The 15,059-nt window shown below is 50.9% G+C and overlaps 2 protein-coding genes across 4 annotated transcripts in view; both read left to right on the top strand.

Moving 5' to 3' along the window:
- Window positions 1–6,680, top strand: part of DENND5A (DENN domain containing 5A) — an 83,763-nt gene extending 77,083 nt beyond the window's left edge. For 2 of the 3 annotated variants that reach the window (XM_008514663.2, XM_070626308.1), the window contains 7 exons: window positions 798–943; window positions 1,522–1,640; window positions 2,045–2,226; window positions 2,818–2,900; window positions 3,403–3,526; window positions 4,118–4,286; window positions 5,652–6,680. In XM_008514663.2, coding sequence (XP_008512885.2) covers window positions 798–943; window positions 1,522–1,640; window positions 2,045–2,226; window positions 2,818–2,900; window positions 3,403–3,526; window positions 4,118–4,286; window positions 5,652–5,835 — 1,007 coding nt within the window. In that variant the 3' untranslated portion in view covers window positions 5,836–6,680. The remainder of the gene's footprint in view (window positions 1–797; window positions 944–1,521; window positions 1,641–2,044; window positions 2,227–2,817; window positions 2,901–3,402; window positions 3,527–4,117; window positions 4,287–5,651) is intronic. The other variant, XM_070626309.1, reaches the window with a different exon arrangement.
- Window positions 6,681–11,587: 4,907 nt separating this feature from the next.
- SCUBE2 (signal peptide, CUB domain and EGF like domain containing 2) overlaps window positions 11,588–15,059 on the top strand; it is a 95,285-nt gene continuing 91,813 nt past the window's right edge. Inside the window, exon 1 of the mRNA XM_070626298.1 lies at window positions 11,588–11,740. The gene's annotated coding sequence lies outside the window, so the exon portion shown is untranslated. The remainder of the gene's footprint in view (window positions 11,741–15,059) is intronic.

Genomic DNA, 15,059 nt, shown 5'->3' with positions numbered 1-15,059 from the left:
AGCCCCCAGGGATAACACCTCTTCTGGAAGTAGCAGAGAGAACTCGCGATGGCAGTGGGAGGTTTGGGTCCTGGCCCTGCTCTGCCCTCGCTCATTATGTTTCCGTGAGCAGTCTCCCCTGCTGTGGGCCTCCGGCTCCTTATTTGCAGAGTGAGGACGAGGGCTCAGTATGGTCTAGGGAAGGCCCCTGGGGCCTCATCTTTCTCTGGTGCCAGGATGCTCTGTTGGGTGGGGTAGTCTCTGAACTGGCCCCTGGCTAGTTGTTTGCCAGTGACGCAGCAGCCTCAGCGGCTGCATGGACTCTTGCTTCTATGTGACATTCGTCCTCCCTCTCAGAGACAAGGGCTGTAGGCTTCAGTAGCAGCAGCACTGGACTGGAGTTCAGGAGACCTGAGGGAGACTATTTCCCTCCCAGTGCCTCGGAAAAGACCTTGTAATTCCTGCGTGGCCTCTCCTGAGATTGTTAGAGTTCATGAGAGGATCGGTTGAAAAGTGCTCAGAAAAGCAATTCAGTCCAGTGTCGAGTTGGTGATAGTGTTTGGGGAGCAGGGTCACTGAGCTCTGAGCCTGCAGGTGGGCGTGGGTCTCTGATGTCTGGGTGCTGACCCTGGGAGGAGTGAGGCTGAGGGGAGGATTGGCTAATACTCTAAGCCATCTGGAAAACAGCTCCAGAGACCTGCTGCTCCGGCTCTGCCGGGGCCGCAGTCACGCCAGCATGCCTGGGGCAGGCCGGGGCCCTTTCAGGTATGGGAGGGATTCCTGGTCCCCCTCAATGCCTTTTTGCCTCCCCTCAACAGTGATCCCATACCACATCCTGATTGTACCCAGTAAGAAGCTGGGGGGCTCCATGTTCACCGCCAACCCATGGATCTGCATCTCTGGAGAACTGGGTGAGACACAGATCCTGCAGATTCCCAGGAACGTGTTAGAGATGACCTTTGAGGTATGTGTTATCTAGGGACCGCAACCCCATGCTCTCGGAGTTTGCAACAGCTGCTTTTGTGGAGCTTCTGCAGGGTTTTATGGAGGCCTTGCTCTGTACGGTGTGACGTATCATCACAGCTGACCTGTCCTGAGATGGTCAGAGGCTGGAGCCCAGGGTTGACCCAAGGAGGGGGGAGCCTGCCCTGTCTAAACGGTCTCTGGCTGGAAGGCACTTCCCCATCTGGACTTACATACCTCCCTGTCCATGGCGTGTGGGGAGACCCCCAGAGTTCTTCCAGCTGCTGAGCCCAGGTTTTCACAGAGACCTCTGAACCTCAGCTTGCTGTCCCACTTCCAGAGCCGCCTGCCCCTACGTCCTGTTCTTCCTCTAGGTAGCGCATCTCCTTTCTCTGCCGGGGGCCCCCTCACAAGACAGTGCTGTACTTTGGCGGTAGGTGGAGTCATGAGCTCCGCCCCTGCAGATGCTGGGGGACCCGATTGCAGGCAGCCAGTCTGATCTGTGCCTCTGAGAAATGCTGTTCTTTTCTCCTGCTTTCTTGACCTACCCCATCTTCTCTGCTGGCTGTTGTTTTGCAGTGCCAGAACTTGGGGAAGCTCACTACTGTGCAGATAGGCCATGATAACTCTGGGCTGTATGCCAAGTGGCTGGTGGAGTATGTGATGGTCAGGAATGAGATCACAGGACATACCTACAAGTAAGTGTTCCTCAGCCATGCCCTAAGATAGTGGGGTAAGCCTACCACCAGGGGCTGTGTTTGATGTTTGGGGATCTGGAGTTCTCAAGGAGACCCTTTAGGCAGTGATAGGCTGAGGCACCCTCCTGTTTGTCTCTGCCTCGTGCACCTGAAGAGAAATAGAATGAGAATTTGCTAAGCAAAGGTGTATGATATTGCAGTGCACAGGTTCCAGGCCACCTATCCCTCGAGTGCTTCCCTGATAATACACAGTGGGATGGTGAGCAGGGCCTTGAGGGATCACCAGCCTGGTTTCAGAGCCTTGCCCCAGCGATTGGCTTTGTTGATGGCTCTTGCTGAGCAGAGGGAAGGAGAAGGACACTAGAGGAGCTGGCAGCTCTGACAAGCCCTTGTCTGACCTTTAGGTTCCCATGTGGCCGGTGGTTGGGGAAGGGCATGGATGATGGAAGCCTGGAGCGGGTCCTGGTTGGGGAGCTGCTCACATCCCAGCCCGAGGTGGATGAGAGGCCATGCCGGACACCACCCCTGCAGCAGTCCCCCAGCGTCATCCGGAGGCTTGTTACCATCTCTCCCAACAACAAGCCCAGTGAGTGAGGGGAGGGGCTGGGCCTTCAGGCCGCCCAGCCTGGGGAATGTGGGCGGATCTCTGGAAGCCCTGACGTGGGAACCCAGATCCCAGCCTGTGCAGCTGCCTCAGGAACCACCTCTGCCAGCAAAGCAGCCTCAGGCATTTGTCACCCTCCTCTCATGCATTAGTGGGGGGTTTGGCCTTGAAGGAGCAGGAGAGCTCATGGAACCCCGCCTGGGTCCTCTGTACTATTCGTGAATGATCCTGCAGAGGAGAGCGTTTGCTTTCTGGCCGCCTTCCTGGTTCCTGGACATCATAGCCAAGTCTTGGCCCTCTTTTGGTTGCCAAAAATTCCAGGGTAAAATGAAAAATAAACTTTACCAGCATCTTTTAGGGACAAAACTATAAGACATCGACTTTTTCTTTTTTCTCAAGATTTGAAGAAGAACTAGCTCAGCAAAGTTGGGTTGGCAAGAGCCATTCTTCCCAGGGGCCAGGCTCCCCTGCCTGTCCTGTGGACCACCCTGGTGTCCTCAGTCGCTTGCTAAGCTCAGCTCAGTACTGTTAGCCTCTGAGATTGGTGAGGGATGTCTGCTTGGTTTTTATCAGAGCTGAACACCGGGCAGATCCAGGAGTCCATCGGGGAGGCAGTCAACGGCATCGTGAAGCACTTTCATAAGCCTGAGAAAGAGGTGAGCCTTCCTGCCCTCCAAACCAGGGCCCTCTATTGAATAAGAGAGAAGAATCTTTTTCTAGGCCCTTGTGCTGTGGACAGCCCAGGGTATAGTGTGTGCCTCAGTTCGTTTGAGATTGAGCAGATTCCTTGCTCTGGGGGTCTCTGCCTCAGGTTACCCTGTTTTCCTTACACACTAATGACCCAGCGGAGTCCCTGGGTCCCTAGTGAACAGTGTGTATTCTTGTCCTCTTCTGGATTTGCCTGGGTCTTCCTGAAGAGTGGCCACACTGGCTTTGTTCCTCTGGTGGGGACCCAGATCCATCATCTGTTCATTCCCCTTCATTCAACAGCAATCCACTGAGGCTGCTCTGAGCCAGGCACTGTGCCAGGTGCTGGGTGGAATAGGCAAGGTCCCTGCCTGTCTTGCCGCCCTCCCAGCTGTGGGCTGTGGGTTTGGGGATGCGGTGGGAGGGCAGCCTGGCTGAGGCGAGCGTGGCCCTCCCCTGTTTCCCCACTAGCGAGGCAGTCTGACGCTGTTGCTTTGTGGAGAGTGCGGCCTCGTCTCGGCCCTGGAACAGGCTTTCCAGCATGGATTTAAATCGCCCCGGCTCTTCAAAAATGTCTTCATTTGGGATTTCCTGGGTGAGTTGGGCTAGGGTGTGAGGGTGGGAAGAGCATGTAGAAACGTGGCGACTCGCCAACATAGCGTGGTGCTGACCATGGGCTCTGAGGTTCAGAAGCTGCGTCAGGTGCCTCTCGGATTAGCTTTGTCGTGTGTTTGCCCCAGCTTTTCTCAGAGGTGATGACAGAAGCGCTCCCCTCCTTTTCCCCCTCACCTCCTGAGAAAGAGACAGAAAAGATTCTTTCTAGGCATCTGTTACGTAGTGCAGGCTCAGTGTGAGTCCTCACCCTCTCCTTTTAGATCCACAAGGCCAGCTGAAAACATTGAAGCCCAAGCCCCATGTGGCGCCCTCTTGGAGAATTTTCGTGCAGGGAGCTTCTCCCCCAAGAGTTTTAAAAAAATTTTCAGACTAAGGAAGGGACCATCTTTATATCAAGGGCCACATAAATAAATTTAAAACAAGGATAAGGAACATAAGGATTGTTGTCAGAACACTCATGTTATTCTCCTGCGTCGACATGAGAGGCCCCTGGCAAGTGGCCTGCGGGACTGTCAGGGAGGGGTCACTTTTGAGAGCCTTTGTCACCGGCAAGCTTTTCTCCTTTTCACAGAAAAAGCGCAAACCTATTATGAGACTTTGGAGCAGAATGAAGTTGTCCCTGAGGAAAACTGGCATATGAGGGCCCGGAACTTCTGCCGATTTGTCACTGCAATCAACAATACTCCGCGCAGCATCGGCAAGGACGGCAAGTTTCAGATGCTGGTGTGCCTGGGAGCCAGGTACTGCGGCCTCACGCCCAGTGCGCGGGCAGCCAGCCCTGGAGGGTGTGCTGGGGGGGTGGTGGGCGCTATTGACCAGATGCCCTTGGGCAGGTGAGGCCTTGGAAGGCTTCCTGGGGGCCCTTCATTTCCATCGTGTGTGCCATGCGTGTGTGTGGGGATCTGTGGAGCGGGAAGGAGGCTGTGTGTGTAGCTGGAGAGGAGGGGCCGCATTTTGATGGGAAGGAATAAAACCACCCGACTGGTGAAGTTTGAAGCAGAGTGTATCTAGTCACTCCTTCAGCAAACTGTTGAATATGCCAGGCCTCATGGAAGGTGGTGGGAATAGAGCTAAATAAAATATGGTCTCTATCATTTAGAAATTCACTTGTCCCGATTAAACACAGTACAAGGCAGAAGGTTGTGAGAATCCAAAAAGGAAGTGTGCATTCGTAAGGCATGCTGAAAATGTGGAGGAGAAAGATCAGAGGCGGCTTCAGGGAGGAGGCTCTAAGGAGGATAGGGACCTTGAGGAGCTGGAACAGAGAATCTTTCCGTGTTAGGATGGACTGGTTTAGTCAGGGAACTGAAATGATATTAATTTGATATCATGGATGGTATGCATCAGAGTGGGTAAGATTGTTGGGGGGTATCCCAGTAGGTCAGATGAGAGCATGAAGCCCAAGTAAACTGAAGGCAGTAGTTTCTTCAGGCCACGGAAGGGAGGGAGTTGGCATAGTGGTTAAGAACAGACCCTGGAACCAGATTCACATCTCAGATCAGCCACTTACTAGCTGTGTAATCTTGGACAAGCTCCTTAACCTCCGTGTTCCTCATTTCATCTATAAAGTGGGGATAATGATCATGCTGACAGCACCTGCCTCATGTCGTAGGGTTGTCATGAAGGTTGACTCCCTTAGAACAGGGGCTGGTACATGCTGAGTGCTATGTGGATGTTAGCTCTCAGCGTTACTCCTGGTAGTGGTAGCTGTCAGGAGGAGCGATGCTCTGGGAGAGATTGGCTGTTGAGATGAAGGAAGTGGTGCTGACTGGACCTGGTGTCTGGTTGGTGGGATTGTCTAGGGAGGGAAGCAGGGAGACGGGGGATGAGGAGCAGCCCTGGTGGCAGATGATGGGGCCGATTTGGGTCCTCTTGGGTTCGTGTCCCTGGGACTGGGCAGGCCCCCGTGGCAGCCTTTTAAAGCTGGGTAAGGTCTCTTTGCCAAGCCCTGGTAGGGGAGGGAAAGGGGGCTGTGGGGAGCTGTCCGCTTCTCCAGCTTCAGGCTTCGTTCAAGGAGTGGTGGTGCAGATTCCCTCTTGGCCTCGCACTAACTGGCTCCCTTCCCTTTCCCTTCTCCACCATCTGGACTGCTCCTGCCCTGCCAGAGATCACCTCCTACATCACTGGATTGCCCTGCTGGCCGACTGCCCCATCACCGCGCACATGTATGAGGATGTGGCACTGATCAAAGACCACACACTGGTCAACTCCTTGATCCGCGTGCTGCAGACATTGCAGGAGTTCAACATCACGCTGGAGACGTCCCTTGTCAAGGGCATCGACATCTGACTTCCAGCACCAGCGAGCAGCGGGACCGAGAGAGACTCACCCTGCAGCTCTGACCCTTCTTCCCAAAGGGACTTCAGCGAGTTGTGCAGGAGACGGAGAGGAAATGTACACTCACTGTAAAAAGAAAACTAGAGGATTTTTGGAATAAATAATCTATTTTAGAGTTTATTTGCTGATTTGCTTTTTACACACTTTCATGTGAAAGAATGATAGAGAGAGGGAGACGAGGTTGGTGCCGCTTATTTTGAAGCTGGCGCCCTCCCTCGCCGCGGCCGCGAGCTGGGAGCCTACGGCCTCCCTGGACTGAGCCTGCGACACCGCGTGCCAGGCGGTCCTGCTCCCTTGCCCCACCGCGTTGATGAGGCCATTCCACATCGTTTTTAAACTAATGTTTTCTATCTTAACATTGTTATGGATATTTGGCTTTCCTGGGCCACGCACAGGTGTGCTGAGCGGGAAGCCCCAAGCTCCAATCAAAGGGATTCTAGTCGCGCCTCCCCAGGCACTGCCAAGCCAGTCCACGTCTTTTCTGTTTGTCAGTATTATTTGGGAAGGAGAATGCTGAGATGTACCATCGTGCAGCAAATCACGTTTCCTCTTGGCACGCGGTTGCACAGAAGTAAACATACGCATGTTTTAACAGGTTTTCCTTTTCATTTTTTACGTATTATTTATTTAACCCTCCATTGTGTGTTTTAAGTCTTTCTTTTCTTTTTTCTTTTTTTAAGGAAAGGAAAAGCTTGTCACAGTCTAACTGGCTATGTTATTACTGTTAAATTTATGTTGTTTTGCAACTTAGAAACCAGCTACAGTATGGCCCACTTAATAAAACACCTGAAACGAGACTGCCTGGGTCCCTGACTCTGTGGGGTTTGTGAGCGGCCGAGGGTGAGTTTGGCCCATCTGAGAACCGGGCTGCAGCATCGCCTCTCCCTGAGCTGACTCGCGGTTGTGGACTGCCCAGGGTTCCCCCGAGGGCCTGGCGTCTCTGGGGTCCTTCCTGCTGCAGCCCCGGGAGCTTTCATAGCCATTAATTGAAATAGTTGATGAGAGGAATGTAGACAGGGGTTATTTTCCTCCTCCACAGAGGAGGAGGCTGAGGCACAGAGGGGAAAAGACCTGGCCAAGGTTGCAAAGTTGTCACTTGACCAAGACAGGATGGACCATTTCTTGAAAGGTAAGGAAGAACAGGTGTTAAAACATAGGGCACATGCGACCCTGTCTGCCTTCAGAGAAAAAGCTCTTTCTTGAGAGAAAGGTTTGCTTTTCCTGAGGTGGCAGGTGTAGAGCTTTATGAGGGTTCTGGGAATCGGCTTGCTTCAGTTTATTCTTCAGCCAAGCTGCTTGGGCAGGAAGCTCCAGAAGTGTAGCATGACCAGGTAGAAGGCCTCAAACCAGTCAGCGTCCTGTTAGGCTTCCCTGAGTTTGCATGTGCTCTTCCCTCTGCCTGGAATGCCTCCCCTCGGGGCCACTTCCTGTCCATTGTTCAGGGTTTACTGTAGGAGTCACCCACTGTGAAGCCTTGCCTGACAACAACCACCGACACCATCCCCTGCCACCCCCCCCACACAGTCACTCCCTCATTGCACTCCTTAGTTCCTGAGATGCTGGCACCTCCTCTCAGGGTTGGCGTTGCTGCTTGCGTGTTGGGCCCACACCCTGGCCTGTGAGCTCCTAGAGGGCAGAGAGGGTCTCTGGTTCATCTCCATCCCTGGTGTCTGGCAGGTGGCAGGTGCCCAGGTAAGGGTTTTTGAAGAGATGAGGGAAGGGACTAGAGGCTTCTAGGACAGCCACAGTACGACATCCTGCCAGCAGGGGGCGTGTGTCAGCCGCGCCGCCCCTGTCTACACGAAGGCCAGGGGAGTCTTTGGTGTTTTGGAAGTGGCGGAGAGAAGGTAGGGAGCGGTGGGCATCGCCCCTGGAGCAGGAAGGGGGATTCCAGGTGGGGCAGGAGGGCAGCATGGACCCCGCTGCATGTGTGTCTGTTGCGGGCCTAGGCCAGCGCCCTGAGCCAGGTGCTGTACGCCGCACCCCTCCCTCCCGCTCACAGCTCTGCAAGGCTGTACAGATTATCCCTGGTTTATGGGTGAAGAGGTCAGAGCTCAGAGAAGCTTAATCACTTGCCCAAGGCCACACAGCCTATAAGTAGTTTGCAGTTACCAGAACTGTCTCTCCAAGGTTGTGTGGCTTTTCCATTGACAACCACTTTGTTGACTCAGGTCCCTGCTCAGATGTCCTCAGAGGGACCCGCCCTGATCACTCTAAAATATCAAAGGTCCTGTCAGTCGTTTTTATCCCCTTATTCTGCCTCAGTTTCCTTCCTAACTCCTACAAGCAGTATCCTCATTATTTACTAATTCTAAATGTACGTATTATAAGGGAGGCACACAGTTCGCTTTGTTCACTAGGGAGTAACTGGTACACAGTAGGTACCCAGTAAATATATGTGGAATAAACGAATTCATTGGCGGTGGTCAGGATCACAGACTGTGGAGTCAGAGTCCTTAGGGAGAATCCTTGCTCTGCTCCTGTGACCTAGAGCAAGCTTCATAACGTTCCTGAACCTCAGTTTGCTCATCACCTATAAACTGGGAATAATAGGGTTTTCGTGAGGACTAAGTGACTCTACATATACGCCTGGAACAGGGTTGGGTTTGTGCTCAGTGCCTGATGAATGGTGGTGGTGGTTACCCTATTGTGTCAAGCTGTGTCCTGGTTCCTGACCGAGGCCCAGACCCCCAGCCCTCAAGGAGCTCAGAGGTAGGTGCTATGGGGGAGTGCGACACCACGGCACGGATTGACCACGAGGAGTCAAGCTTTCAGTGGACAGTTGTCAGAGAAGTGACATTACGTGTAGAGAGAACAGCATGAGCAGAGACGTGGGGATGCGAAGGCGTCTGCCGGGTTGTGAACCTTGGGGAAGTCTAGGGCCAGAGTCAAGCCTGAGGTGGGGAAGGAGCAGACTGTGGGCCCCACGTCCACCAAGTGGGAGACAAGGAAAAGGCTGGCAGGTATCCCAGGGCCTTGAACATTGCTGGTGCTCAGTAGATGTGGATGAACTGAATGAATGAGCACATGCCATGGGGACAAAAACCAGAGCCATGCCACCTGTATGCGGCATTCCAAGAGCACACTAAGTGACCTGTGAAGAATGTGATGGCTGCTCTGGGCCCTCCTTGTCTGATGGGAGAAAAGGAAACCTGTGGTCAGAGCACAGTGGCTGGGCTGAGACACAACAACTGCTTGTCTCAAGTGCAGTGTGGCTCGGAGAGTGTGTGACCTGAACAAGTCACTGACAGTGTGCTTGTAACCAAAGGGTCTGGTCTGCCACAGGACAGACTCACCCCACGATGGGGCCACGTATCTCAGGGGAGTAAAGGGAGGAGTGTGGTTTAGGTAACCTGGGAGTGCTGCTCCTTATCTTCTTCCAGCTTTTAGGTGCTGATTACCTGAGCCGCTGCCCAAGCCACTTAGAGTTAAATGCCCCTGTATGTGGTGATGGGTCTACCTGGAACAACGGTCCAGTGGGTCATGGTTCCGTGTGGTGGGTGTACAGCATTCAGCGCGTGGTTATGTGCTTCAGTGGAGGGTGCTGGTGGCCTCAGTCAGCCAAGACGGCAGAGGAGCATCACCCTTTCCAGCAGACATTGCTGAGAAGGTGAATGTGAGTCAGGTTTTATAAATCAGGGCTTTCCTGGGACCAGCTATCTGGTCCTTCTAACGGCTGACCCTGCTGTGAATGTCTCACTCTACTGTGTTTTGTTTCATCATCTGCTACAAATGCTTTCTGGAATGATGTGTGATATGAGAGCAGACAGGTTCAGTAGCTCAGTATTTCAAGGACACTCGAGTCAACTGCCTCCGCGGCTCTGGGTGGATGAAGTGCATTCAATTTGCTCAGCAAGCAGCCCTGCCTGCCTGGGCTTCTGCACCTGCTCTCATTCGGTGCTTCCCAGACCCTGAGATTTCGGGGACTGGGAAATAAACATGCAAGCGAATGAACTCAGAGAATTATTTTAACACAAGTGCCCTTGTAACCACCAGCCAGGTGAAGAATGAAGCTTTACCAGCCTCCCCAGAACTCCTCCATGCTCCCCTGGCCCATCCCAGTCCCAGCAGCCTCCCTCCTTCCGCCTTCTTGACCTTTACAGTAATCACTTCCTTGAGTTTCTTTATTGTTTTATCACCCACATGTGCCTCCCTATGCACTAGTTTTCAGTCTGTTTGGTTTTTTTAGTTTGACGTAACTTTTAAGTCTCTTCTAATCTAAAAGGTCTCCTCTACCCCTTTCTTTCCTTTACAGTTTATCTTTTGAAGAACCTGGGGGCCGGCCCGGTGGCGCAGTGGTTAAGTGCTCACGTTCCGCTTCTTGGTGGCCCGGGGTTCGCCGGTTCGGATCCCTGGTGCGGACATGGCACCCCTTGGCAAGCCATGCTGTGGTAGGCATCCCATGTATAAAGTAGAGGAAGATGGGTATCGATGTTAGCTCAGGGCTGGCCTTCCTCTGCAAAAAGAGGAGGATTGGAAGTAGTTAGCTCAGGGCTACTCTTCCTCAGAAAAAAAAAAAAAAACAACCTGGACTGTTTGCTCTGTAACTTCCCACTTCTGGATTTTGCTAATTTCATGCTGGTGGTACAGTTCAGTGTGCCTTTATCCTCTGCATTTCCTGCAAATCAGCAGCTAGATCCAGAGACCTGATTTGCCTCGGGTTTGAAGCATTCAAGGAGACTCTAGGCGATGCCGTGCTCGTTTATCAGGAGGCCTATCATGTCTGTGTTCAGGTTTTTTGATGTGAGCAGCCACTGATGCTCAATGCCGACATCCTGTAAGTAATTCACTGGGGAGTTGCAAGCGGGGGATATCCTGATCTATCATTTTGTTTTCATTTATTAGATGGAATAATTTTATAAGGAGATATTGCCCCTATTTGATTTCTCATTAGAGTTTATGTAGGAAAGACAGCATAAGTGCTTAATTCTTTTCTTTTACTTACTCAACTTTTAAGATAATGAACTGGACTGGTTCCATGTTATCCTCAGAAGGTGGCTATTTTTTAAAAATATTATGAACTCATGGATTTAAATGTATTTGATGGGTTTCATTCTGTTGCAATTATTATCTTTTTTTGTCCCTTCTTGGATGTTGGGAGCCTCAAATTTGCTCCTGAGTTGTCTGACATGACCCTGGCGATTGTTTTCTGGTATTTCAAGATGTCTGAGGCTTGTCTTGTACATTTTCTGCCCTAGACGTGGAATCAGCTATTTCTCTAAGAAGCCCTGGGTTTCACGTGTGTTTTACCCATCCCCGATGTGTCAAGGCAGCCCTGCCACCTCCTGCTTTTCAGGCTCAATTTTCTGTGCTGAGATTGTGCCGATTATCTCTTTTCTTGTCTGCTGGTGTCCAAAGTACCCTGGTGGCAGCTGGAGATTGCAGGTCAGTTCATTGGGACCTCCAGAATGTAGTTCTGTGCCCTCTTTGGGGACCAGTACTCCAACCCTGTAGAACCCAGAGCAGCAGAAACAAGAAGCACAGTGTCCCTCACTGGGTCCTTGGAAGTGATGGTAAGTGTGGCCACTCCTGCTTCAGCCCCTTGGCTCCTAGACCCATGTATTGTTCCTTAGGGACACAGCACCATGTAAAAGTCTGATTTAGCGCATGTACTAGATCCTGAAGGATGGCACCTCATCCTTGCAGATTGTTGCCTCAGATTATTGAAGCTAGTGCTTCCTTTGTGATGTCAGTAGGCCATTTCAGTGCTCGTTGAGGCTAGCAGCTTCGGGATGGTGCAGTGTATCTCTGACCAGTAGATCCTAATGTCATGGGCCCACTCCCTAACTTCCATCACTGTGAAGGGGGTGTGCTTGTTGGATGCTATGCTGGATGGAATTCCATACCTGAGGATCAGGTACTCACTAAGCTTCGGGATATTGGTGCTGGCTGAGGTTCTGTGGGCAGAAAAGGCAAACCTATTCCCAGAATAGATCTCCATCCCTACGAGTATGATCTGCTGGCCCTCCCAGGAGGGAAGGAGCCTAATGTAGTTGATTTGCCAAATGCCAAGAGGAGACCAAGTGGCTGGTTGGTCTCCTCCAGGAATACTGCCATATCTAGGGCTCAGCGTTGGTCTCTGTTGCTGGCAGATTAGACATTCAGAGGGAGCGGTAGCTGGATTAGCTTCGATATATGGGAGTCCTGCAGTTGGGCCTATGCATAGGCTCCATCTCTGCCTCTGTGACCAACTCCATTCATGAGCCTATTGTGCCAGTTCCAGGATGGCCAATGATGAGGTGACTGGGTCATTTAATCTACTTAGTTGTTCAGTTCGCTTCTGTGGTGGATGCTCTCTGGCCGGTGCTAATGTGTGATACAAAACTCTTCATACTTTGGGCCTACTCCTAAATGTCTACCCACATGTCTCTACCCCAGACCTTCTTGCCCCAGTCTTCCAGACCTTTTCTTTCCAGTCTCCCACTAGCCAGCTAGGCCATTGGCCACTGCCCAGGAATGTGTGTATAGTCTCCTGTCAGCTCTCCTTCCGTAACCAGGTGCACTCCTTGCAGCTCTGCTCACTGGGAAGATGTTCCCTTGCTTCCCCTTGCTTCCTACTCCCTTTCAAGGGCAAGCCCTGAATGTGACTGTCTGGCAGCCACTGTCCATTTTTGGTTTCCACCCACATACCAAGTTACCCATCAGCAAACCAAGCTCGGTTACCATTTCCGTCTTACCGTGAACTGCTACCGGCTGCACCTGACTTTGTGACTTGGCAGGTCTGATGGAACCCGGTTCACAATGAGAAGTTCTTGATGTGTTTTTCACTTGATGCTCATGGTCAAGCATTTCATCTAAACCAGGGCAGGTCACATGCAAGGAGCTGTTTCTCAAAAGGTACATAAAATTCTCTGCTGTAAATGGCATGGGTTTGCTCCAGAATCCCAGGGACCCACTTTGTGATTCCGTCACTGGTGCTTGCAGTGAGCTCTATGTTGCATCTTTGCCCATCGCTGACTCTTCCAACACTCTAGAGTCTGCTGGATCACATGACCCAAATAACAGGCTCTTTGCTTAGCAGCTTGATCTCTTGCAGTGCCCTCTTCTGCTCCAGGCCCCACTCAAAGCTGACAACTTTCTGTGTCAAGAGAGAATTCCTAGAACCCAAAGACGCCTTCCAGGTGCTTGCTTCCTTCTTTATGGTAGAGGATGCAAGAGGCATCAATTTGTCTTTTAATTTGAAGGGAATATTCTGGCATACCCATGACCACTGGACACCTAAAAATCTCACTGAGGTAGCAGGTCCCTGAGTCTTCATAGAGTTTGTCACGCACCTTCTGGAGCACATATGTCTTACCAGGGTCTCCAATAAACTAGCCCCCTCTTGCTTTTCCCTATCAATTACCATGATGTAATTGATGTAATGGGTCTGTGGAATGTTCTGTGGGGGGTCCAGATGGTCCAGATCTCTTTCAACTATATTATGACTGAAGGCAAGAGAGTTAACATAGTTCTGGGGAAAAACTGTAAATGAATATAATTGTCTGTTCCACGTGAGTGTGAACTGTTTCTGATCCTCTTGTCCCATTGGAATAGAAAAGAACACATCCACCAACTTGGTGACTGCGTACAATGTATCTGAGGCCTGACTAGTCTGCTCTAGCAATGATATGCATTCAGCACAACAGTTGTTATTAGGGTCACTCCTTGGCTGAACAATGGTAGCCTATAGTCATTATCCAGGGTCCATCTGGTTTTCCAGGGTCCAGACTGGCAAATAAATGGAGATATAATAGGGACCACCAACCCCGCATCTTCAGGTCTTTAATGGTGGCACTAATCTCTGTCAGCCTCCTCCCCTACAAGTTGTTATACTGTTTTTTATTTACTCTCTTGGCCAGGTGGGGGTGTGGAGAAATTTCAGAGACTTCTGCTTAGTTTTCCCTGCTATGATTGCTCTTATCGGCAGGCTAAGGACTCAATGTTGGGGTTTCTCTAATTGCCAAATATATCAGTTCCAATTATATGCTTGGGAATGACCAGCTGGGTGGATCTGTGGACCAATGGACCACAATTGACTTTTAGCTAGGACTCTATTACATAGCCCTGGAAGTCCCCATTCTAACAGGGGGGACCATGATGACACTTTGGGTCTTTGTGTGTTAACGTCAGCTCAGACCCTGTGTCTAATAGTCCTTGAAATGCGTACATATTCCCCTCTCCACAGTGTGCAGTCACCTGGGTAAATGGCCGTAGGTCGTTCCTGGAATCCTAGAGGAATCTTTACAGTATATACTTGTCACTGGGTCTTGGATCTAAATATTAGCTCAAATCTTGGAACTGAGCAAGGGCTCATGACTTCCCGTTGAGGTGACTACCCTCTGCTCCTCCGTTCTTGCCTTCTCCTGATTGTAGATGTTAAGCAGCAACCTTTTTGGCTGTCTGTTTTGCTCCTAGAGACACCATGATCTATTACCCATTTTCACTACTCCCTGCTAGTCAAGCTCCCTTGGCTGTCTTTCCTGCTTTGTAAGGCTTTAAGGTAATTGTGACCTTCTGACATCTGATGGTTAAACTCCACCAGCTGGCCTCTATTACTTCAAGGCCTCATTATTTCCACGGCCGTTTCTGAGCTAGCTCTGTGATTGTCTCTCTGTCAGCCCTGGCCTGCAGGAAAGCCATCACGGACTGTCTTTGTGGAGTTGTTATGCCCCCTCACCAGTGCGTTCATGATGCCTTGGGGGATGGTGTGTCCTCTAGGCCTCCCCATGGAATATAACCGTCTGGTAGGTCTTCTGACCTCAGATAACATATCAGCTATGCTCCCCACAGCAGGTTCCCTTGGAGGAGCTCTGAGTGGCGTATCTTCATGGCCAACACCCCATGATAAACTGAATGCTCTCCCTCGCAATCTTCATTTACTGTTAGTTTTACAAGCAGTTATATGTTTAATGTTCCTCACTAGACCTTATGGTGATGTCTCTCCAGTCATTTTGTTGTCTGAAGCTTATTCTTTAATAAATTCCTTAGGAAAGACTCATAGGAATATTATTCCCAGAGTTCTTACATGTTGACAACATGTGTGTTTGTTTTATTTGAAGGTCAGTTTTGCTGGATATAAAATCCTTGGCCCACATTTCTCTCCTTGTGTATCTTAAATATGTTACTCTGTTTCTGGCATGAGGTATTACTGTCAAAAAGTCCAACTATTGCTTTATTTCTAAGTCACATGTTTT

The sequence above is a fragment of the Equus przewalskii genome, chromosome 6, assembly GCF_037783145.1.
Source record: "Equus przewalskii isolate Varuska chromosome 6, EquPr2, whole genome shotgun sequence".
Classification (NCBI taxonomy): Eukaryota; Metazoa; Chordata; class Mammalia; order Perissodactyla; family Equidae; genus Equus; species Equus przewalskii.
The sequence above is the reverse complement of the archived record's forward strand: the minus strand, read 5'-3'. Positions and strand labels throughout refer to the sequence as shown.